Below are 25,915 nucleotides of genomic sequence, written 5' to 3'. Positions count from 1 at the left end.
TCAGAACAAGCACATAAAGGGCACGTCTTCACTACCCGCCGAATCGGCGGGTAGCAATCAATCTATTGGGGATCGATTTATCGCGTCTAGTGAAGATGCGATAAAATCGATCCCCGATGGCTCTTCCGTTGACTCCGGAAATCCACCGTGGCAAGAGGCGGAAGCGGAGTCGACGGCGGTGCGGCAGCGGTCGACTCGCCGCCGTCCTCACAGCCAGGTAAGTCGACCTAAAATACGCCACTTCAGCTACGTGAATAGCTGGGACTGCCGCAGCGGGTAAGAGAGGGAGAGAGACCCCCTCCTCTTTCCCAGCCCCAGCTCGGTAGCTGCTGCTGAGGGGACAAGACTGCTCTCCCAAAACTACAGTAACTCCTTGCTTAACATTGTAGTTATGTTCCTGAAAAATGCGACTTTAAGCGAAACGATGTTAAGCGAATCCAATTTTCCCCATAAGAATTAATGTAAATGGGAGGGTTAGGTTCCAGGGAAATTTTTTTCACCAGACAAAAAACTATATATTATATAGACATACACACAGAGTATATGTTTTAAACAAACAGTTTAATACAGTTCACAGCTGTGATAATTGTGAAGCTTGGTTGAGGTGGTGAAGTTAGAGGGTGGAAGAGGGAGGGATATTTCCCAGGGAATGCCTTGCTGCTAAATGAGGAACTCAGCTGAGCCCTCAAGGCTTAACACATTGTTGTTAATGTAGCCTCTCACACAAGGCAGCACGAACAGGAGGGAGGGGAGACAGCATAGCAGACAGAGACAGACCCACACCTTGTGTGTGGGAGAGAGAGATGCACACTGCCTCTTAAGTGCATTGTCTTTTTAAGTGGATCAAGAATTTGAGACAGCAGCTGCTGCCCCAAGCTCTCTGTCTCTCTCCATCCATGTCCCCTCCCTGCTCTATATGGAGAAGGGGTAAGCGGGGTGCAGGAGTAGGGGGAGGGGGACGCCCTGACATTAGCCGCCTCCTTCCCCCCCTGCACAGCAAGCAGGAGTATCTGGGAGCAGCTCCAAGGCAGAGGGCAGGAGCAGCACATGGCAGTGGGTGAGGGGGGACGACGACAGCTGAACTGCCTTGATAGCCTGCTGGGCAGCTGCAGCACAGGGAACTTAAGGGAGGGGGGAGCTATTGGGGGGCTGCCGGTCCACCCTGGTTACAAGCCCCTACCAGCTAGCTGCAACCGGCTTCTCTTCCTGCAAGCAGTGGACAAAGGAGGCGGCTGCCAAACGACATTAGAAGGAGCATTGCACAACTTTAAACGAGCATGTTCCCTAATTGATCAGCAACTAAACAACTTAACCAGGAGGACTTTAAGTGAGGAGTTACATGAGTTACTGTACTGTTAAAACTTAATGGAAATCACTTGTGCAGACAAGTGATTTCCCTTACGTTTGGGGAGAGGCATGGAAACCATTAAGGCCAGATCTTTATCTGTTATAGTTCTGGCTCTTCAGAGTACTCCCATTGACTCTTAAGTAGCAAGCAGCACTAGGGTTGGTGTGGGTGCTGCTAGGTGTTTTGTAGGATAAAGACCTTATTTGCAAGCTCTTTGAAGCAGGGATCTGTCTGCAAACTCCAAGCCATGTGTTAATGTGCTCCAAGGCTTATAAAAACTGAGTGAGTCCACTGTGAGTTTTTGAGTTGGTGACCCACACAATGTGAAACCAGGAGAACTTTGCCTGTTTCTGCAGGGCTCTGTTGCATTTGCACAGCATGGCTCCTAAACACTAATTTAAAATACCCATAACCAACCACTTGATGTTTTACTTCCCTTCGTATTTTCAGTGTTGTCGTTTGTTTGTGGTTTTGTGGCTTTATTACTTATTTTTACTGTTGTGTGTGAAATATTAATCAAATTTAGAGTGGACATCTCAGAGAAGTTGCATAAGCCTGAGTGAATGCCTTTTACTCTCCTTTCCAGTATCAGAAAATATTGTATTAATATTGCAATGAGAGCATGACTGTTTCTAGTTGACTCATAGATTTGTATAGCATCTTAAAGCTGAGCTATGTGTGCAGATAATATGCATGCAAGAGGGATAGTTTTGTGAACTGCAAAAGTCTGTAGCATCTTAGTATTTTGGCAGATGTTTCATTTTTTGAGAGCAGCTTTCCCTGAAGATTTAGTGGTCTATGGTAAAAGTAGGTTATTTAATTGGGCCTTTGATGTTTTATTTTTATTCACCTTTAATCCAGAAGCGAAACGTGTTTCTTTAAATTGGTACCCTACTACACTACATGCATAGTTTTGGTCACGTTTTTCAGATGTGTATGCGTGGTTTTCATTGGATGCAATTCAGCTAACCTACCTATATTGTATTTATTGGTCATCATTGTCCCGTGGAAAGATATACTGACTGTACCAGTGCTTTTTCAAAAAATTTAATACTTGTCAGTCCAGTAAGTAGGATAGTAGTCAACCCCCAGAAATGGATTTGTGGTTGAAAACGGGTTATTTTCAAAAGAAAACAAAAAATAATCAAACCAGTGACGGTGAGATCAGTGAAAAGTTCAAAATCGAACATGAGAGTACAGCAAGCGAACATGCATCTGCAAAGGAAATTTTGAGTGCAGACCCGGGTTTACCAGGAACCAGTATGAGTACCAATAATGAAAATACACTGAAACGCCAATAAACGGTAAGACAATACCACTCAAGCTATATTAATTTAGACTTTATAGGGACTGGTGAACAAGATTATCCAAGGCCACAATGTGTGTTATGCTACGGAGTGCTGGCTAATGAAAGCTTGAAGCCTGCAAACCTCCTGCGCTATTTGATGACAAATCATGCTTTCAAAGATAAACCTCCTGAATTTTTTCAGCGCTAACTGAATGAGTTGAAACAAGGGAAAGTAACAATGTTTGCTCATGCAACAGTAAATGTAAAGGCTCTGGAAGCTTCATATCGTGCAAGCCTTCGAATCCCCAAAGCGGGGAAGCCTCACACTATTGGGGAAGAACTTATTCTGCCTGCAGCTAAAGAACTTGCATTAGTAATGTGTGGAGAGAAGACAGCAAAGCAGTTAGATTGTGTGCCTCTTTCAAATGACACTGTGTCACACAGAATTCAAGATCATAGCATCATAGAATATCAGGGTTGGAAGGGACCTCAGGAGGTCATCTAGTCCAACCCCCTGCTCAAAGCAGGACCAATCCCCAGACAGATTTTTACCCCAGTTCCCTAAATGGCCCCCTCAAGAATTGAACTTACATCCCTGGATTTAGCAAGCCAATGCTCAAACCACTGATGTTAAAGACATTCTTGTGAAACGTGTGAACAACGTAGGTATTTTGCATTGCAATTGGATGAGACGACTGATATCACTGACATTGCAAATCTTGCATACATCAGGTATTAGTGGGAAGGGAAAGTACTGGAAGATGTTTTGTTTTGTCATTCAATGCCAAGAAGAACAACCGCCGAACAACTTTTCCAGTTACTAGATGAGTTTGTGAAGGAACGCAGTATTGATTGGAAACGTTGTGTTGGAGTATGTACTGACAGTGCACGAGCAATGATGAGAAGACACAATGGGATAATGGTTCATATCTGCGCAGTGGCACCTAATGCTGCATGGGTACACTATAGCATTCATTGAGAGGCACTAGTTGCCAAGAAAATGCCAGGGGAAATGAAGGGTGTTTTGGAAACTGTTAATTTAATAAAAGCTAGATCTATGAATTCTCAAATTTTAGTGTAATGTGCAATGAAATGGGTAGTGCTTATGTACAACTTCTTCATACGGAAGTACGGTGGTTGTCAAGAGGCAAAGTACTTGTTTGTTTGCGCTACATTCAGAAGTACAGCTATTTCTAGCAGACCATCCATTTCAATTCACAAGTTGTTTTGAAGATTCATCCTGGCTCTCGTGATTGGCTTACCTCTCCGATGTACTTACATGCCTAAATGAGTTGAACGCTGGGCTGCAGGGAGTTTCAGTGATTATATTGGATGTGCGAGACTAAATCAATGCAATGATCAAGATACTTGACTTATTTGCTAGTCACGTAAGGATGATTTCAGCGCATTTCCAACATTGGAAGGTTTTCTGTCTGAAAATGAACTGGTGCTTGACCAAAAAAAAAAAAGAAATTGAAGAACAACTTGTTGCCTTGAAGCAACAGTTTGAAGATTATTTTCCAGTAGAAGCTGAGCCAAACAACTGGATATGTAATCCTTTTTTGGAATTGAAATCAGTGAGCTGCCTTCTGGTTTGTCCGATAAGGCATAAGAGTGCTTGTTGGAGCTTTCTTGCAATGAAACATTACAGTCAGAATTTAAGACATTCTGTAATTAAGTTCAGTTCTTTGAATCCAAAAGACTACCCAGAACTTGCAGACAAAGCAGTGCGTTTTCTGATGCCATTTGCTACTACATACCTTTGTGAGACAGGATTTTCATCACTTATTGCCCTCCAGTCCAAATACAGAAGCAGGAGGAATGCTGAACCTGACCTAAGGCTAAAGCTGACAAACATTACACCCGACTTCCCTGAACTTTGCTCACAAAAACAGACACATCCATCTCATTAGAAAGGAAAGACTGCTGATATTAAAATGAGTTGTGTGCTTTTATTTGTAGAACAAAAAAAGTTTTGTTAAGGGTTTTTTTATATATAGCTTTTTAATCCAAAGCTCTTTACAATAGTTAACTAATGGTACAAACAACATTTGGAAAGATCGTTAAGTGGTCCGCCGAGACCTTCAGCAATTTTCAAGTGGTCCGTGGAAAAAAAAAATTTGAGAACCACCAGAGAGACTTCTGTCCCCCTGTGTCAAAAGGTTGGGAAATGTGCAGGAAATTATTAACAGGTTTTCACAGTTGGGTTTCCCAACTTGTATTAGGGTCAGTGATGGGACCCAGGTTATTCTTTGCCTCCTGCACCTGGCCTTGAAGTTTATAAATGGAAAAGGGTACTTCTCCATGGTAGTGGAAGGCGTGGCTGATAACCACGGAAAGTTCCACAGTATATGTGTGGGGTATTCAGGAAGGGCTATGCCACCAGAAAGTCTGGACTTTTTGCAGTGACGAGTGGAACTTTTACATCAATGGTTCTGTCAGTCCATCACTCATTCTGGGAGAAGCCTTTTACTGAACACTTTGCTAGAAGAAAGGAACTATGTATCTATACACTGAATCGTTGCAAAAATGGCTGTAGAATGCACATTTGGAAGATGGAAAATAGATGGAAGATCCTGAGGCTGATGAGAAACATCTTTCTGTTATGATAGCTGCTTGCTGTGTTTTGCACAACTTTTATGAGAAGAAGGGAGAGAGTTTTGCAAATGGATGGGAGCAAGTGCTGGGCACACTGGGTGAAGATTTTGAAAAGCCAAATGGAGACATTTACCAAATGATGCATCTACTCAGGGGCACTGAGGAAGGGGTGCATGGAGCTCATACTTTGAGTCCAGGTGCCATTGTAAAGTGTGAATGTGGTTTTTGTGTAAGCCATTTATTAGCATGTTTTTTTTCTGTGGGTGTCTTGATACAATTTAATTATAGTTGATAAGTGTATTTCCTTTTGTTGTTTTTAAGGCACTCAATGTGAATATAGTGTTTATATTATGCCTGCGTCACTGTTGTGACACTATCTGCACACTTCAGTTAATGGTGCAGGACTCAGAACTGTGACTGTAAACACTTCCAGTACTTCAGTACCAATGAATACCAGTTTGAATGTTGTGAACAGTAAAAACTCATTTCAGAATTCATAAAGCTGTGCAAAGATAGAAAGTTTCAAGGTCATATGATCCAAGAGGATTGTTTGTCTCTCCATCCCTAGTTGTTTTCTGTGATGGGCTAGTCATTTCTCTTGTCCTTTCTCTCTCCTTTTCTCGATGGTGGTGCTATAGGGAAAAAGTGTGTGTGTGGGTTGGGGGACCCAAGCTGTTGAAATTGTAGCCTGTATGCTAACACTGATGTTGCTTTTCCCTCCTCACTTTGAGATTTCCTTTTCCATAGGCTCTTCCCAGTCTTGGGTGAGATTGGAGATAAGATGTTTATTCAATCTTTTTCCTCTGTGTAGGAGCCCCCAGGTCTGAGAGGTGGGTGGCAGAAGAAGAGGAGAAGGGGGGATTTTCTGCCAGTGTGGGATAGGGGAACTAAATTTCAGATGGGTTGTGAGTGATAGGGTGGCAAGTTAAAGAGGCTGCATCAGTGAGACCTAGTAAATGCATGTGTAGTTCTGCAGACTGTCCTTATGTTGGAGGATGTTATCCTGTGTTGTGTCCCCAAAAGACAGAATCCTCCTGTCCAGAAAGGCATGGCTGCCCCAGATCTGGTGCAGGAGTGAAAGGGAACCGCAAGCAATACGGGCAGTGCCAAGAGAGCTGCATTGCCATTCAATCTTTGTGCCAATTAGAGCACTATCTGTGCTTTTAAGTTTTCATATTTAACACCCGCAGATCAGCATAAGGTGTACTTCAGAATTAATAAAATTCTGCAGTACATCAAAGGGTATGTGTGTGAATGGTTAAGCGTCTTAAAATCTTTCTTTTTGGAAATGTCTAGCATAATTTTGGCAATTTGATTAATAACTCATGTTAGTGCAAATCTTTGATCATTAATGAAACCCTGAGTTAGAAACATGATTTTTGTGTGTGTGCATTTTCTTTTCTATATTTGCTGCTAAAATAAGTGTCTTTTTAGAACAGTCTCCGGAGGGGGGTGGGGAAGTCAACTGGGTGGGTGAGAGACCAGTAAATGCTGCTGTGGGACTGTGTGGTGGTGGTACATGGCAAGCTTAAGTGGTGTTTGTGTGTTGACATATTTATAGAAATAAAGGCATGAAGAGTTCGTACAGTCTCCAGCACATCCGTCATTTTCAGTAGTGCAGTGGTTAGGTGTGGTGTTTAAAAGCTCAGGAAGCAGAGTGAAGGTAAACTTTATGGTGCCTGAACTAAGTTGTTCAAACCCAGCTGGCAATTTTACTGTAATATCATTGCATACTTACTGGAATTGATCCTCTCCACAGTTTGGGTCTTTTGCTTGTAGTTCAGGTTGGTCCTTTTTTGATGGAGGGTGCCCCATGATCTCTGAAGCTGTTTGGCCCCCGGTTCACCAAGTCAACAAGATCCTGGTTTGGAGGATCTATCGGGGAATCCACAATATGCTGTTGTTGCTGGAGATCATCCCACTCAAACATATGGTCCAGCTTCTCATAGTACCAGCAGACGTTGGTAGGTCTCTTAGTGTTCCCATAGTACTTACTAGTCCTGTGTGACAGCTGGAGCTCCGTTGCCTTACTGCGGCTCTGGGGTGTCCCAGCTATGCTTCCTGTCCTGCATTTGTTGTTATAGTTGCTTGTACAGCTGGTAAGCGACTGCCATTCAGATGCGACTAACCGAGCTTCTCTCCTCAGAAGGCAATGAAGTCCTGGATCTCAGCACAAGACCACAGTGAAGCATGAGTCATGATGATCAATAATTAGGCTTGTGAATGTCACAGAAGCCGGAATAGCAAAAGACAAAATCTTGCCACACTCCAGGATTTGAATGGGGAGTTGACCTCCAGTCAGGATGATCCCAAAGTACTAGAGAAGGCACAGGTAAACAGGATCCTAGGTAGCTAGCAAAGTAGTGTGGGATAATAGTAGGAGGACACGGCGGATGTGCAACAGTTTTTTCACACCTACTATGCTGTGGGTAACCTCATCCTGCATATCCATAAACCCACTTGCAAAGTGGCTTTAATGTGCATTAAAACACCACATGATTGGCAACAACAAAAAATGTTTTTGGATGGAAGACATTTTAATGTGAAATAACTGAAGATAACACACAAGATATTTGAAGTATACACAAGCCTTAAACTATGCCTTTCTATGTGGCATCTGCTGGAATTAAAGGAACTTATTTTATAGTATAATACTTGTTAGTTTTCAAGTTATATTCTCTTTGTGGTATTATATTTTTGTCACATGTAAACAGTACTGCACAGAATGGTGTTAGAGGTATTTTAGCAATCCCACAATTATGTGGCATACCTGAAAATGCTTTTGAATTTTTTAAAAAATTGATAAGCTTTCAGATTGATAGTATCCCTCTTTAAAACAGGAGTCTATAACCCAAGCTCAAATGTTTCGAGGGTCAAGAAAAAATGAAAGAAAAAAACAGGTAATAGTTATAGGAATAGTTAAAGGAAACAGATTTTTCAAAACTTTTCAGGAGATTGATTTTACAGTGAAAACTGTACTTGAAAAAAATCTATCCAATGTACTATTTCAGTGAAGTAGGAATTATACGTGATATTTTTATAGTGCTGATACACCTCTACCCCGATATAACGCTGTCCTCGGGAGCCAAAAAATCTTACCGTGTTATAGGTGAAACCGCGTTATATCGAACTTGTTTTGATCCGCCGGAGTGCGCAGCCCTGTCCCCCCTGGAGCGCTGCTTTACCGCATTCTATCCAAATTTGCGTTATATGGGGTAGAGGTGTACTATCACAGACTATTTTAAATTACTCATATTTTTTTCATTTGTTTTATTCTTCAGTAAACTTGTCTATCCTTGAATGGATTTGGTCAATGTGGAATATATCTTGATTTATTTTTTTTATAAAACATGGCAATAAAACCATTAATTTCTTTCTGAAATGAATTTCAAACCTCTTGACCTTCAGTGTCCTGCCTTTTCCCTCCCTAGGTTTCTTTATACAGTATTGGAAATATAGAGTGGAAATAAACACTGCTGTAGTCGCCAATAAATCAACAGTTTACTAACCTCAGAAATGCTTCAGATAATTTCATAAAGTTCCAAAGACTATGAGGCTACAGTAACACTCAGGCCAGTTTCAATTTTGTTTACTCTTATATATAATTCTGGAGTAATTCCATGTAGAAGAGTGGATTTACTTCTGGCACACCCCCTTGTGGCTGAGCATGGCATGGCAGCTCTCATGTCTAGCACCCTTTGCTGATGGTCACTTGAGTCTCATGGTGGTATGCCTCTTCCGGAGACTCAGCATGCCAGCCAGGTCATGGTTTAATTTCTCACCGTGCCAGAGTAACTAAATTCAAATAACATGCAGTGTCCTTACAAGAAGGTCTTTAGCTCTAAATCTGGTCCTTGTGGTCCTAGTGCCCTTCTCTCAGGGCTCTCCGTTGTCCTTGTCCCCTCCTCAGGGTCTCATGCTATCTTACCAGTTGCTGGTAGGGGAACCTGGGCCCTCCTACTACACCGGTTCCTGTCCAGAGACCCTATAGCCAGCAGCCAAGTTCTACTTTTTTCATCTTCTTTCTGCTACCTCTCTAGACTCCTTCCTGCTGTAGCCTTTTCCAGGCTTTCTCCCCATAACCTCCCTAGGTCCACCATATTTTTAGAGTCAGGACTCTAAGGGCCCTCTGCTGGAATCCCCCAACAAAATCCCAAACCAGCAAATATAAACTTAAACCCACTTCTGCCCTCATTGGGTTTGACCTTTCGTCTCTCTCTAGTTTCCTGTGCCCTATTCCTTGTTTAACTGCCTTGTAGCGCTCTCTGCTGGGAAGTGCAGTTCCTGCTGTTCTTTTAGGACATGCCACCTGTCTCTCTTCTGGTCTCTTGCCTTCTCTACTCAGACAAGGATCCCAGAGGTTGCTCTCCTGGTCTCTCTCCCTGACTCTTCTGATCTTCCTACTCTATAATCCCAGAGAGTAACTGCAAAATTCCTTTCTCTCTTTCTGCAGCTCTTTCTTCTCTAAACTTTCTCTGTTTATAGTCCTCTACCAGTGCTTCTCCCTCCCGTCACCAAAATCTAGGCTTCATCAAGTCAGCCTGGCCCATTGTCCAGGTGCAGGTTGCTACTCAATTGGCCTCAGGCCCACACTAGCCCGATCTTCACCTCTGTGGAGTACACACCCCTCACAATAAATATATATTGACATTATTTCAGTGAATGGCAATAATTACTGAGATAGGAAACTTCCTTTCAGTAGCTGCATACTCCAGTTGCTATCAGAAGGTTTTGCTTCTACAGCGACTGCAGGATTGTGCTCTATATCCTGGATCTTTCACTGAGCCCTCACAAGGTCTGCGAGTTCAGAGCTCAGTGTGAGATTGGAGCATAAGGTAGACTTAATTCAGAAGTGTGAAAGTTAATGCTCTTACAGTAAAGTCATACTGCTAAATAATGGTTGTGGTAAGAGAACATGAATAGAATACAATTATATCTTGCTAAATTATAACATGGGCCCTGATCCTGCAAATACTTGAGCACATGCTTAACTGGATGGATTGAACTCAGTGGGATTACTTATGTGAGTAGAACCAAGCACGTGTCTAAGGACTTGTATTCACTGCAGTGTTAGCTCAAGGTAAAATCAAGTGTTTACTTTTCACGTGACTCCCCTGCACACACAAATCTCTAGCTCCAGTTACCTGAGGCTTTAAACTAGAGCGCTGATGGTGCTGGAGCTAGTAATACAGTGAGACTCAGCTACTCTGTGCTGCTGATACAGACGTGTGCAGATTGAGTGTTTCACATTGTTATTACTCTTGCACAAGCTAAGCTAACTCAGGATTAACTTGAGTGTACATTACTTGAGCTAACACTGTGGTGAAGACAAGCCCTGCCTGTTTGCCATAGTTTGTTAAAATGTTTCCATATGGCACTTCGATAGCCTTTTTTAAATCCCAGAATTATCTTTGCTGCCTTATTTAAAGGGCCGGAGCCCTGGGCCCTTTAAAAAGCTCCTGGAGCCCCGGGGCTCCCGGCCACTGCTACCCTGGCGCTTCACTGGTGATTTAAAGGGCCTGGGGCTCCAGCTGCGGTAGCAGCGGCCAGGAGCCCTGGGCCCTTTAAATCACCGCCAGAGCCCCATGGTAGTGATAGTGACAGCTGGAAACCCCAGGGCTCTGGCGGCGATTTAAAGGGCCAGGGATTCCAGTGCTGCTGGGAGCTCCAGGCCCTTTTAAATTGCTGGGCCTCAGGGAAGCTGCTCCTTTTGGCCCCCCTCATCAGCCCTGCCAGTACGGTTGCTGTGTACTGGCTGTTACCAGTACGCCATACTGTACTGGCTTACTTTCACCAGAGTATTTAAAAATAAACGATACAGAAAATTTGAAGCGTCAGTTGTTGGTCATTGGGGGTAACATACAGAGTATGGGGGGATGCTAGTATTTTGGGGTTGGGCAGCACACATAATACATACAGACTGCAATGTCCCCAATGGGGGGTGGGGTAGACGATGGGCGGGATCAAGATACAGTTGATAAGCGGTGAGGGTCAATCACTCATACAGGGAGTACAGATGGTCGTGGGCATAAGTAAGTGGACTGGGTAATGGGGATGGGGCAACCCTCACATGGTGGGATTCAGTTATGCATCCTGTACTAGTAATACTGGGACATGTTTGATAGATTCTCAACATTGGAAGAGGGGGAAGGTATATACAGAGCAAAAGAAGGTGTTGAACTAGATTATTTCACCAATATGTTACTATATAGAATGTGTTCTGTTGACTGTGTTTATTGAGGATAAAGAAGAAAAACACTAGTTCAGTAAATGAGCTGTTGAACTTAAACTAAATAGAAAGGGACTGGAGTATCCCACATGTTAATATAAGCTGTTTCTCAGCATATTTCTCTATTGTAAGATTTTCTCATGTTAATGGAAAAATAAAATTTTAATGGTGTGAAGTACTTTTACATGTTTAATGTGGATTAAATGTTTAACTCAGCTCATCTGTTGGGCATGTGATTTTCATGAGGGATTCTTGACAAGCAGTGACTCAGTTAGTCACATGTTTAGTATATACTGCTGTAGAAGGAAGACACTAAAACTTTCTTTATACTACTATTAAGGTGGCAAAAACTTTGGTGTAGGTTTCAGTCAAGTGTGCTTTGTTATGAAAAGTCATTCAGATTGTTTCATCAGCATCTTCCTTCTGAGACCTAAAATGATGGGAGAAGAATTCAAGCATGGAAAAGTCTTCGCAGTATTTTGCCTCGTACAGTTATTTGACTTCTTTAAAACAGTAGATTCTCTCCCCCCCCCTCCCCCCATAGTTGGCATCTTTGAAGTCCTTGTAACTAACAATAGTCGAGTATATGGATTTTGCTGAAAATTGTACCCAAGATTTGTTTACTTAAACAATATACACCTGGCAATTGTTCTTGCTCTCTTAGTATGGGAAGAAACAAACCTCCTTGATCTTCACAATGCAATATTCATCTTTGTGTGTCAATCTTTTTCAGTCAATAGCATCCTTTTGGCTTGTGAATTCTCGATTTCACCAGTGGTGGAGCACAGAATTCAGGATGTTGTGGAGGCATGAATCTTTTTATTTGTCACCTAAATACTGTGTTGATTGGTGTATTAAGTAGAATCTTGTGTGTATATATAGCTAGTCAGTCCTGATGAAATTTCAAGTGTAGGATTAATATTGAAAAAACTAAGATGTTGCTGTAGAATTATTGCAGTCCAATTATATTGATTCCTTCCCTCCTTCCTTTTTTTGTTTTGGTTTGTTTTTGTATGTATGTATGTGTGTCTGTCTCTCTATGGGGTATGCTTTATTCTGTGTGGGGTACCAAATGAAAGATTACAGTCTTGTTCTTTGAATCACTGGAAGCTATGCATCAGAGGCAAAGATTTTAGCATTCTACTTGTCACTAGGAACAGAGAAAATATGCATTAAAATGGGGAATCCCCAGTGAACTGGGTAGGCAGAGTGCCCTTTAAAACTGTTCTAAGCAGCTCTCCAGTGTCATACTTAGGGACTTCGCATTAATAGAAGTTGTATTCACATCATCCATGTCTAGTAGGTAAAGCTAAGTGAATTGCAGTTTATTGCAGAAGATATATAGAACAACTTAATTGCAAGTTAGAATGTAAAAAGGAAAGGGGTCCAGTGAACAGTTTATAATTGAAATGGAGAAGAGCTGTTTGTGTAAGTAGTGTTGGTCAGTTGACCAGTCAAATAATGTAAAAATGGTGAAACATTTAAAACATTTTAAAGTTATTAAAACAGTAGCAAAAGTGAGACTTTATGGTCTCTAGTAGACTTAGCCTTAGATTAATATTTATGCCTAATTATAAAAGTTACTTAACTGAGTTATTTTTACTCAGAAAAATGCAAAACACAGCTTTCATATTAGCAATGTCAGTCACAACCAACGTAACCTTCCATGGACCCAATTCACTAATTATATTTTTACTGGGTTTTTTTGAGGAGGAAGCAGTGTTTAGTAAGTTAGAAGCATAAAGTTATCAGTTTAAGGAAAACCACTTGTGTAACACACATGTTCCATTTTTGCACTGCTGCTGTTCATAGATTCTATTCCTGAGTGATTGCTCTTATCTCATTAATCCCTTCTTAGGGTATGTTTGCACAGCAACTAGACACCCATGAGGGTGGGAGGGTCCCAGAGCTCAAGTTCCTGTCCAAGCCCGGCAGTCTACACAGCAATGAAACGGCCCTGTAAGCCCGAATTGGCTGGCATGTGACAGCTGCGGGTTTTTCTTTGCTATGTAGACAGACATACCCTTAGAAACTATCCACTGGTTTCCCTTTCATCTCTGCATCAAACAGAAACTTTTTTGTCTTTACCTTAAAGATCCATCATTGTTTAACTGCCCTAGCTATTTGCTTTAGAAACTTTTTGTGATGTTGACCACTGCCTTTACCCTACTAGCATTCCCAGAAATTATTGATCAATAGTCCTCTTCCCTCAAACACTTATGGATCTTTTCCATGCTGTTCCTTATGCAGGGAGCAAAAACTCCCTGGAAAAAAAAAATCTGTACAGCCACTACCGTATCCTTCAAATCCATCCTTAATACTCACCTCTACTGTTAGGCCTAGAAAACTCTGCCTGCAGACTGTGGTTAGGGTTGGTGATGAACATTAACATCCCCTTTCCTGCCATTCTCCATCATACACCCCTCACTTGAAAATATACAACAAAAGATGTAACTAACAAAACTGCCAAACATAGCCAAATTCACGTACCACTCTCCACAACTCAATTCTCTATTAGATTAAAACTCTTTGAGACAGGGATTGTCTTGCATGTTTGTACAGTGCCAAGCACAATAGGGTCCAATTCCGGTTGTACATTTGGGCACAACTGTAATATGTTTGTAGTTTTCTTATTTCAGTATTCTCTGCAGTACTTATTTTATGTATTTCAAACTGATCAGTTGAGATTTTCTAGATCTAAATAGGAACTTTGGGGTTATTTTGAAGTAAATTGCTAACTTAACTGAACCAAAAGGCCTTTTCGGTTTGCTTATGTGGCTATATCCAGGAAAATTAATCCAAATCAACCAAGGTGTGAATGTGAAGTGGGTTGGTTAAACCACATTAAACGCCTATGTGAACATCCTCATTCTGAATTAAAAGGGGCTTTAATTCAGTTTAGCTTAATTCACATACAAATTGAATTAAACTAAACTGAACTAAGGCCACTTTAATTACGATTAAATCCCTGTGGGGACCTTGTTAATGTGGTTTAACTACTCCACTTCAAATACCTTTAGTTAGTTTGGATTAATTTTCCTGGGTGTCCCCAAGGAGACAAGCCCTTTGTTCCTGCCATCATTGCTAGCCAATGTTACAATGGCATAGTAACCTTGTGGTGAGAGAAAGTAAACCTTCATAAGGTTTTTACCCGTTTTCAGAAACTGTTGGGAGGGGTGGAAATAATCTATTCTCACTGTTTCTTCCTTTGACTATTTACTGTTGTACATGTACTACATGTAAATACAAACCACTCTTCTAAAATGAGCCTGAGCAGCCTTAATTTTTTTCTACTTTTCACAAATCTATTTGAGCTGAGTGGCTATCTCCATAGCCTGTCATTGCTTCATTTATTCAGACAGGGTTGCTAGATTGGGATGTATGTATGAACTGGAACCATAAACTCCCTAAACATTAAATCTCACCAAATGAGGGTCAATCCATCCTCATCATCATATCCACTCATTATACTCCACACCCGAACACAACCACTCTATGAACTTCATACCCTCTTATCTCAGTGTCTGTACTTTGACCCATCAACCTTTTACCCCCAATCGGGGATATTGCAGATTATGTATTCCTCATGCCACCTGATCTTAAGCCAAACTTTGCACCCTCGATAATCTGTATGTTATTCCCTGATAACCAGAAACTTCTATGCTCAAACTCTGTTCACTATTTTTTTTTTATTTAACATCATCTTAATAAAAATTTTAAATCTGCTCATTGCACTTGCCATCCTTGAACTGTGGGAACCAGACTGAGTTCATCTTTGTAATAGTGCATTGATTATTTGGAAAAAGCCAAGATTAATATGTGCTCTTCAAGCAAATAAGTTACTGACTTAGGATAATTGTGTAATAACTATATCAGGGGTAGTAAGTTATTTTTTGTCACGGTCCAAATTTCTTGGTCAAGGTATAGTCGAAGTCCGGACTCCAGAGTAGATGATGATAAAAACCCCCCAATAATGATAATCATAAGTTAATAAAAAGATTTGGGGTCCATTCAAAAGCATTTGGCCTGTGGTCCACCTATTGACTACCCCTGAACTATATGCTTCAGTAGGTGGCTGGCTACTAAGGGTACGTCTACACTTACCTCCGGGTCTGACGGCAGGCAATCGATGTTCAGGGATCGATTTATTGCGTCTTGTCTAGACGCAATAAATCGATCCCGGAAGTGCTCGCCGTCGACGCCGGTACTCCAGCTCGGCGAGAGGAGTACATGGCATCGACGGGGGAGCCTGCGTGCAGCATCTGGACCCACGGTAAGTTCGGACTAAGGTACTTCGAGGTACCTTAGTCCGAAGTGGGGGGGTAGTGTGGACCAGGCCTAAGTCATCCACTGGACTTATCTAGCATTCTACATCTCTACAAACTGTAAAATGACCACTGTCTCTTTCTGTTACTGTAATACATGATTAATGTATGGTGTATAGACATGGATAAGAGTAGGAAGTCAGACATGTCATTTTATAATGGCAGTGAAACAATTGTTACTTTCTTGAGATAATTACATGTCTGCAGTGATTGAAGATACCTGGCTTTTGTTCTTGTCTCTCACAGTACACCAGAAAGCATATAATTCTTCCCAGAAATGGATTCACTAAATGTAAGTGTTGTTCACAACTCTGTCTGAGGTCCAACACACAGGCGCTGTCTTCCTCCTTGCCCCGGGGGTGCTGAACCCTGGCTTTGCCCTGGCCCCACCCCTTCCCCCAAACCTCCACCTCGCCTCTTCCCACCTCTAATCCGTCCCACCCCGTCTATTCCACACCTCTTCCCACCCAGTTCCACCCCCTCCCCAAGCATGCTCCGTGCCCTCTCCTCCTCCTCCCAGCACCTCCTGCATGCCACAGAATAGCTGATCTGTGGTGGGAGGGAGGCAGAGAGTTGATGGGGGGAGGGGCTGTCGGCGGGCAGGAGGTGCTGGGAGGGAGGGGAGCTTGGCTGCTGGTGGGTCCTCCAGCCCTGGAGCACCCACGGAGTTGGTGCCTATGGTCCAACACATCAAAATCTTTAGTATAGAACTATAACATCAGGGAAGAAAATAGTACACTTCAATATCTTAATCTTCCTGCTTGGAAGACTTTTTGGTCATGTCTACACTAAAGAACTCAATTGTTTGTGCTTCAAATAGTGCAAAACAGTTGACTGAAATACAAACAATTGAATGCATCCACAGCTAGCTAACCTCAGTCAGTGTAAGGCTTGAACTTCGCTTAAAAGTTATACCTGCATATCTACATCCATCAAGGATGGGCAAAAAACCACATCCTTGACAAACATAGCTATGTTGCCAAAACCCTGTAGATGCTGAGTGCATCTTTCGATGTAGCTAATGTTCAGGGAAGTGGTGTTCCTCCACCAGTAGAAAAACTCCTTCTTCTGTTGGTGTCGGCAGCGTCTACACTAGGGGGCGATGCCAGCATAGGCTCCACAGTGTAGAGAGAGCCACAGGCTTGCCCTTGTGCCCACACTAGTGCTTTCTTACACCTATTTAGGCAGGGTGATTCTTGTTTGACAGCTCCCTCAGCTGGTGAACATGTTTAGTTCACTAGTTGGAAGTTCCCTTTTTGCCATACCTTCTATTGTTTTTTTCCCCCCGCTGAGCTTCTGCAGGCTGTCAGAAATCCCACTGTGGATAATACAGTGAAGATTACACTCTCGACCTCTGCCTACTGTATTTAAAAATTTCCTTTATTCCCGCTTTCCCCTCACGTAACTCCAGTAATTCCTCCAGCTCTACAGCTCTTTGGCTGGCAAACTATTATTGGAAGTTTTGCTCTTCACTACATCAGCTGGCAAGACACAGATAGCTCTCTGAGCCTGTAGCAGGAAATGAATAGCCTAGTAACTTAACTCCTAATAGCCCTTCAGGTCTCGGCTTTCTCTAGGCCCTATTAGATTGGGAGGGGGGGGGGGGGGAGGAGGAGAAGTTGGTAACTGAGGGACTGAGTGCTTACTGTCAGTTCTGTTCCTTCTGCTTGCAGCCCCGGCTGGTGGTGATGTTACTTTGGCAAACTACTCACAGTTGTTGAAACATGAGTGGTTTGCAGATTGAGAAGTTGCAGAACAAGTGATCAGAAAATTACTAGAGTGTGTGTGAATACTGTTGGACAGAGTGGGTATGTGACGGAGGGCATTTTTTAGCTGGTGATCCAAAATTGGGTCACTGGATGAGGACTGCCCGAGTAGGCGGGATTCGGGAATAATGTAGGCGGTGCATGCGTGGCCTATGTATATGTGTGAGAAAATGTAGCTGTGGACATCTGAGGGATGGATAATAGGGTGCATGAGGAGGGTACAGCGGGAACTTTTAGTGACCTAAAATTGACACTGCACATAAATTGACACTTACACCAGCACATAATTGAGATTTGGGGCTTACCCTTAAAACAGGGGTTCTCAAACGGGGTCGGGACTTCTGAGGGGGTCGCTAGGTTATTACATGGGGGCTCGCGAGGTGTCAGCCTCCACCCCAAACCCCGCTTTGCCTCCAGCATTTATAATGGTGTTAAATATATAAAAAAGTGTTTTTAATTTATAAGGGGGGGGGGTCAAACTCAGAGGCTTGCTATGTGAAAGGGGTCACCAGTACAAAAGTTTGAGAACCACTGCCCTAAAACTTCAGGGATCAATTGTATCAGTTGTTTCTCTTCCTACTCTTCCCAGCAATCTGTACATGCACTTACGTATTGCAAGTTTCTTTTAATTGATTGGTGTACATTTCTCCATTTTAGATAAGGTTCTATTACACAACCATTTTCCCAATCTGAAAGGCTTCTAAGATATATTCAATATTTTGTAATGCTGTTGAATTATAAAAGTTTCATATTTTGTTAAAAATTATTCTGTATCCTCTTTTCAAAGTCTAGTGCATAAGTCAATATTTACTTCATTTACTGCATTTTTAATTCCTCATTGTGGTGTTTCTCTGAATTCAGAGAGCTAGCATGAAGCCTGCTTTTGTATGATCTCCAGTTGAAATTTGAGAAATGTAACTTTTTTTCCTGCTGTTGTGCTAAAGCACAATGTTTTAACTTGAGCAGCAATCACTGCAATCTTGAGAAGTGGAGAGACTGTAAGAGGTTACTCCAGCCATTTATTTAGGGACTGGTGAAGTTTCACTTGGAACACTACATTCAAGTCTGGTTCCATAATTAAAATATATTATGGAGATAACATGGTAGAGGTTCCTCTTTACAGGACCCTCTTTACAGAGAGATTTAAAAAATTAGATTCTTGTAAAAACTAGATTTTTTTTCTTTTGTTTAAAAAAAAACAAAACAAAACAGCATTTGAGAAAGAGGCGATCTCAGGTGGAATATAAACAATTTTTCATCATGCTGCGGTCCACAGATCCATTACAAGGGTTACTTCAGCCTGCTTGCAGCTTGGGGGCAGAACTGAACCTGTTGGTCACTGACAGCAGGGGAATGCCCTGCCCCTGAAGCAGCCTCCACAGCCAGTGGTGGAACCAGACCTTCCTGCTGCAGAGCTTTGCTGAGGAAAACTTCAACCTTTTATTTCAAATTTCTGACAGGTAGTTAGGCTGAGCATTTATCCATGTAAGTCCCAGCCATGTCCTAGGACCGCATTTGCCTTTTGGGGAAAAGGTCTCCTTCTCTCTGCTTCCTTTCTTAGCAGGCTTCAGGGAGAAAGCTAGGCTGAGAAAAGCCTAGAGGCAAAATGAAAGGTCTCTTCCCTCCCCCCCCTTTTGAATGTCTTGTTGAGGAGTTCAGATGGCTCTGTGGATAGGATGCAGTTTTCCCTCTCACCACAGGCTTTGGACAGCTTTTCTCTAAAGGGCTTTCCTATTATAAATCAGCTACCTGATAGAGCAGCTTTTAGCTCATGTCAATCGAGTGTTATAAGAAGATCAGGATGGAATGATGTGGTTTAGATTTAGGAATAGCAGATATATTTAGGGCTTTTCTTGGTTTTTACAAAAATGAAAACCAGCTTTACTGTGGAACTATCAGAGACTATATTTTTGCAAAGGAAGCTTCAGGTACTTTCTGTGCACTAGTGATCATTGTCCTGTCCTGAGTCTTTTTTTAGAGACATTGACTTAAATCATATCAGTAAAGAATTTTTTACCTGTTACGAATACATGAACATGTTAGAAATACAAATTCACTTTTCATGTTTACTTTATTCATTTCTCTCATATTGAGCAATGAACTAAAAAAAGTGTAGAAACACCTCTGTTGGTTAAAATTTATAAAGTATATAGTTACAAAATTGTAAATTTCAGGCTAAATTTACACTGTGTGTGTCCATTCCGTTAGCCCTTACCTAATGCACCAATGCTGTTGTCTTATCCTGGATATGGTATGCGTAGGTTTTATTACCTATATACAAATGGATATTTATCTAGAGAAGAAATACATCAGTATCCTTTTGTGGTATTCTGTAAGTCTAATTAACTTTCTACTGAAATGAATGGAACACTTGGCCCGTAAGATATATGTTGGGGAAAGATCCTAAGTAAAACCGGACTAACAGTCAGGCTCTCCTTATCTTTTTTTTCTAAGTAATTTCTTTAATATTGTCAGCTCATGAAATGTATAGCAAAGCAGTTTATATGAAAGCTGGTGTGAGAGCATGGTTATGGCTCAAAAAGTATATGATCGGGAAAGCAGTTGTATACCGCTAACAAAATTTAACATGATGAAAGTCTCGACTCTTTGTATAGGCATTGTTACTAGTTTTAGTATGTATGCACACCTTTTACATAACTTTTCTTTTCTAGGATCCTTCGGTTACACAAGTGACAAGAAATGTTCCACCGGGATTAGATGAGTACAATCCTTTCTCAGATTCCAGAACAGTAAGCACATTAGTTTATTTCTTTAATATGCTCTTATTATTTTTTTGAGCGTTCTTTGGGAAACTATTTTACAGAAAGTTTGGAAGTTGCACTCTTAGGAATATGAAGGACTAATGAGGGAAAACAGAAGATATATAAATAAAGGTAGGCCCTTAATGACATGTGGTGGATTTGTCAGGTGGGTGGACTTCAGTGGGACTTAAGCACGTGACTTGTTGCTAGTTTGTCTTATCATGGCTATTCAAAAATTACCTGGAAAGAATCAGTATGTGTGCACCTATGTCGGTGTGGCTGCACAAAACTGCTCGATATTGCTGACATGTAAAAGCAATATTATACAACTTGTCATAACAAAAAATGGCAAGTTTAAAATACTATTTAAAGGAAATTCTGTGGTATAATGACTTTGTGCATTAATCTTTCAGTCCTAGGTTAAAATCTGACTTTATTTTATTTACAATTTAATTTAACATCTTATTCTCCGGTTGATATGCATCTATCTTGTATTACTGTCAGACAGTTTTGGTGGTCTGTGTTTGAGAAGCCAAGAATTGGAATAGCAGTCTTGCTGCAGGTCCACATAGATTAGTACAGTAACTCCTCACTTAACATTGTAGTTATGTTCCTGAAAAATGCAACTTTAAGTGAAACTATGTTATGTGAATCCAATTTCCCCATAAGAATTAATGTAAATAGGGGGGGTTAGGTTCCAGGGCAGCTTCCCCTACTCTGCAAGCACCAAGGGTGGGGGGGCTCAACCCTCAGCCCGCCCACTCCACCCCTTCCCCCAAGCCCCCACCCTTGACCCGCCTCTTCTCCCCCCCTCCTCCCCCTTTACATCACATGGTGCATCCTGGCTCCTCCCCCCTCCCTCCCCTCCCTTCTAAACACCACAAGCCAGCTGATTGCTGCATCGGGAGGCAGGGGGGAGGCGCGCCGAGTCCTCGCTCCTCCCTCCTGCCCGGGGCAATCAGCTGGCTTGCAGCATTTAGGAGGTAGGAGGGAAGGGGGAGGAGCGAGGACTTGGCGCAGGCTCCCCCTCACTCCCCCCGCCTCCTCCCTGGGGCAATCAGCTGGCTTGCGGTGTTCAGGAGGCAGGGGAGGGAGGGGGAGCCTGCGTGCCGAGTCCTCGCTCCTCCCCCTTCCCTCCTGCCTCCAAAACGCCGCAAGCCAGCTGATTGCCGCAGGCAGGAGGCAGGGGGAGGAGAGGGAAGGCGCTGATCTGCGGGGTCTGCCAGCGGGCAGGAGGCGCTGGGGGGGAAGGGCGTGGCGTAGGGAGGCTGCCAGCTGTGGAGAAAGCAGGCAGCCAAACAATGTAAGAGTGGAGCATTGCACAACTTTAAATGAGTATGTTCCCTATTTGATCAGCAATGTAACAACAAAACAACGTTAAGCGGGAGGACTTTGAGGAGTTACTGTACAGGAAAATATGCAAAATTAATCTAGCTATCTGTAGTTTTCTCATATTCTTCCTCTTTGAGAATTCCAGAGCTATAGCTATGCAGTTGTTGTAAACTTGTATGATTATAAAATGCACTTTAATTTCTGAATCTGTTCTATCGAAGGGAGGAGCTAACATAGCCCTTAATTGGGCATATGAGAGCTTATATGCAAAGAATCCAGATGGGTCTCATCCTAGATGCCAGTCATATAACAAAATTAGAGTAGTGTCCTTCTTTTGTGGGGGGGAGGATGCTAAGGGAGAGGGAAAGTTTGAGTTTAGTGACAGATGTTAGCCCAGTTGTTCATTTTAGGATCTGTGAGATGTCGATGTTTATGAATACTTTATTTAAAACTAATTCTTATACAGATGTTATACCTGAAGTGCAACAGCAGCAGCATTTATTTGGAGGGACTTTTTCCTTGACAGGCTTTCTTGCTAAAGGCAAGTAACAAACATGCTCAGCTTCATTATAGTAGGAAGCTATGAAGAAATGTATCTTGTATAGTGTCGGAGAAAAACACAGTTCTCACTCTTTTGGTTGGGTACAGCAAAGTCAGATACTTTATTTTCTCTTGCAATTGCGTAGAGGGAGAGAGTGCACTAGGACACAGGGTCTCCCCCTCCTAGGCAGGTCTCTCTACAGATAAACAATTACAGCAAGCATTTATACCTTTTGTTACAGACAGTAATAAGCAACAAATGCATTTTGTTTATACATAGGTCATCCTGATATCTTATTTTTCTCACTTATTTAGACTCTAGTCTACATTCCATATTATCTACACAAGGTCGCAACAACTTCTCACACAGTTCTTTCCCACTCGCCTCACGCAATCCTCACTTCTACAAATCTCGCGTTATTAGGGTTACAGTTAGCCTGACTCTTGCTAACAAACTGTCATGCATTGCAATCCCCTTCCTGTCAGTTCTTTCTCTGCTTCCACAATAGCTATCATGACAGTGTATAACCACAGATGTCCTTACTAAATCAAGTCCCAGGAAATTTCAGTTAGAAATCTGTTTTTCTATTTAGAAAGATTTCTTAATTTCTGGTTAGTGGTGAAAGATGCTACAGTGGCACTCTCAGTTGGGATATGCTGATTGACTTAATTAGGATCAGGATTTCACTTTAGATTTAAGAAAAGAGGTGGATTAAAAGAGCCAGTTTACATTCAGGAGGAGTCTTCTCTTCCTCTGTCCCTCAGCCTGCCACTACTTTTCCAGGAAGCCTCTTTGCTATGTCCTGGGCTCTGGTTTTCCCTCAAGCCCTACATCAATTAAACCAGTTTAGATTGTAGAGATTTTTGGAAAAATAAATGGTACATATCTGGCAGAAACTTTCTAGTTTCAGCATTTTTTTAAACAAACAAACAAAAATAAACAAAAAACTTTCTCGTGAAAACTTTCATTTAGGAAAAAAGGGCCACTTCTTTTTTGTTAATTAAAAGTTCAATTAGCTCTATTAAATTACTTTGATATGCTTGGCATAAAAGAATAAAACAGGCATTTTGTCAGCCCCACCCTTTTCAGTCTGTGATGCCTAACAAGCAAGGTTAAATCTTTCCCGGCTTCAGGACTTCCACTAAACACCTGTAAAATAAAATGCTTAATAGATGCCTGTGATAAAAATGTGATATATGGGTGTTTTGGTAAGACACTTGGCCCTGTTTTTGGCCCTGTCATATGCCGTTAATCAAGGTTATAAGAGGTTACATGGTAGTCAATGAATCTAGAAGGTGCTAGTAAATTTCCTTTTTAAAAACTCCAATCCAAATAAATATAATATAAATGAAAACTCGTTTAACAAAACTAATAGATGTCTTGGATGGAGGTCCGGTTACACAGCCTGACAGATAGGGAATACTCTGCCACTTACTCGATGTCTGTGAACCTGAATGGTTTTGTGTTCATATGCCCACTTTTTGTTTTCAAAACTGATGCCTCTGCTGTTGTCGGAGTTTGCCATCTGGAGCCTGTGTGTTGCTCCTGTGGGTTTTCATATTTTGATTGAGTGGTTGTGTGTGTCTTACTGTCTTTGGACAAATGCTGTTGGAGCAGATGGTCTTGGGGGAAAAAGCCAGTTTTTCTAGGTTTTGTTTAGTTATGAACTGTTTCTCTTAACTGGTATGAAAACCCAAGAGACAATAAATGCACAGTTCTGCAAACAAATATTTTGCACGCGCGCACACACTTCAGCAACAATGACTCTGGAACAGATCTAGCTCTTCCTTATCCTTTCCCTCTAAGTTGTTTCCCTTCCCTAACAAGTAAAGATTATCAGTTTTTTCTGCAAATGATGTTAAATAGCTCACATTGACAATAATGTCCAGTAGAGCAGATATCCTCTTCCTAAACTGAACAATGATCAAGATAGTAGATGTTTGGACACCAAATATGCAAGATAAGAAGAACAAATTAAAATCCCATGAGGTGAGTCCCTTGTAATGTTCAGTTATCAGATTGGGCAAGTCATTATTTGACTGTTATTTAGTTTATTATTTGTAATATTTTTACTACACATAATCTCAAACTTTATATAGTAAAAGAGTGAACTCAGTGAGGCTTGCACCAGTGGGAGAGATCAGAGAAATATTTGAGGTTTTTATCCCTAGTTCTCTTGACTACTGTACTCAGATATGATCCATAGAAGGTTCATAGATACCAAGGCCATTGTGATCATCTGGTCTATGGCCTGTGTTATACCAGAGGTCAGAACTTCCCCAGAATAATTCCTAGACCATATCTTTCAGAAAAACAGTCAATCTTGATTTAGGAATTGTCCTGGATGGAGAATTCCCCACAACTCTTGGTAAATTGTTCCACTGGTTAAGTATGCTCCCTGACAAAAATGTACACTTTATTTCCTCTCTGAATTTGTCTAGCTTCAACTTCCAGCATTGGATTGCGTTATACCTTTTTCTGCTGGATTGAATAACCCATTATTAAATATTTGTTCCCCATGTAGATTCTTACAGACTGTAATCAAGTCACCCGTAGCCTTTGCTATGTTAAGCTAAAAGGATTGAGCTCTCTATCACTAGAAGACATGTTTTCTAATCTTTTAATCATTTTCATGGTTCTTCTCTGAACCCTCTCCAATTTATTAACAACCTTCTTGAATTTTGGGCACCAGAACGGATATGAGTTGGGAATCAGAATTATGGTTTGGACTCAAAAGGGCACTATTGTGGAGTCCGAGGAAAGGCAGTTTGGTCTAGTGCATAGAGCATGGACTGGGATGTGGGAGACCTGGGTTCTAATCCCATCTCTTCTATTAGCCCACTGGGTGATCTTGGGCAAGTCATTTCACTTTTTTGTGCCTCAGCTTCCCCATGTGTAAAATGGGGATAATAATCCTGACCTCCCTTTCTATAGTTCTTTGAGATACTGATGAAAAGAGTTGGGTATTAGCTTTTTCTGAAGGTTAACAGTTTAGTAGTGTTGATAAATGCAAAGTAATGTACATTGGAAACCATAATCCCAACAATACCTACAAATGATGGGGTCTAAATTAGCTGTTAGCACTCAAGAAACAGATGTTGGGGTCATTGTGGCTAGTTCTTTGAAAACATATGCTCAATGTGTGGCAGCAGTCAAAAAAGCTAACAATATGAGGAACCACTAGGAAAGGGATAGATTAAACAGAAAATATCCTAATGCCACTATATAAAATCATGATATGCCCATATCTTGAATACTGCATGCAGTTCTGGTTGCCTCATCTCAAAAAAGAGATATTAAAATTGAAAAAGGTAGAGAGAAGGTCAGCAAAAATGATTAGGGGTATGGAACAGCTTCCATATGAGAATAGATTAACAAGACTGGGACTGTTCATCTTGGGAAAAAGGTGCTTAACGGGGGAGGAGGCTATGTTAGAGGTCTGTAAGATCATGAATGGTGTGGAGAAAGTAAATAACACTTCCATATTCACCCCTTCAGATAACACAAAAAACAGATAACCCAATGAAATTAATACGCAGAAGGTATAAAACAAACATAAAGAAGTAGGACTTCTTCACACAACAGTCAGTCAACTTGTGAAACTCATTGCCAGGGGATGTTGTGAAGGCCAAAAGTATAAACTGTGTTCAAAAAAGGATTAAATAAATTCATGGAGGATAGGTTAATCAATAGCTGTTATCCAGGGGGGTCAGGGATGCAACCCCA

At 41.6% G+C, this 25,915-nt stretch overlaps 1 protein-coding gene across 2 annotated transcripts in view; it reads left to right on the top strand.

Annotated features, from left to right (window-relative positions):
• SCAMP1 (secretory carrier membrane protein 1) overlaps nt 1-25,915 on the top strand; it is a 70,535-nt gene that overhangs the window by 3,312 nt on the left and 41,308 nt on the right. The window contains exons 1-2 of one of the 2 annotated variants that reach the window (XM_024217330.3): nt 16,034-16,080; nt 20,227-20,304. In XM_024217330.3, coding sequence (XP_024073098.1) covers nt 16,066-16,080; nt 20,227-20,304 — 93 coding nt within the window. In that variant the 5' untranslated portion in view covers nt 16,034-16,065. Of the gene's footprint in view, nt 1-16,033; nt 16,081-20,226; nt 20,305-25,915 lie in introns of those variants that run through there. The other variant, XM_024217329.3, reaches the window with a different exon arrangement.

The sequence above is a fragment of the Terrapene carolina genome, unplaced genomic scaffold (genome assembly GCF_002925995.2).
Source record: "Terrapene carolina triunguis isolate 2854851 unplaced genomic scaffold, T_m_triunguis-2.0 Scaffold69, whole genome shotgun sequence".
In the NCBI taxonomy this organism is placed as follows: domain Eukaryota; kingdom Metazoa; phylum Chordata; order Testudines; family Emydidae; genus Terrapene; species Terrapene triunguis.
This window is presented reverse-complemented; position numbering and strand designations above follow the sequence as displayed.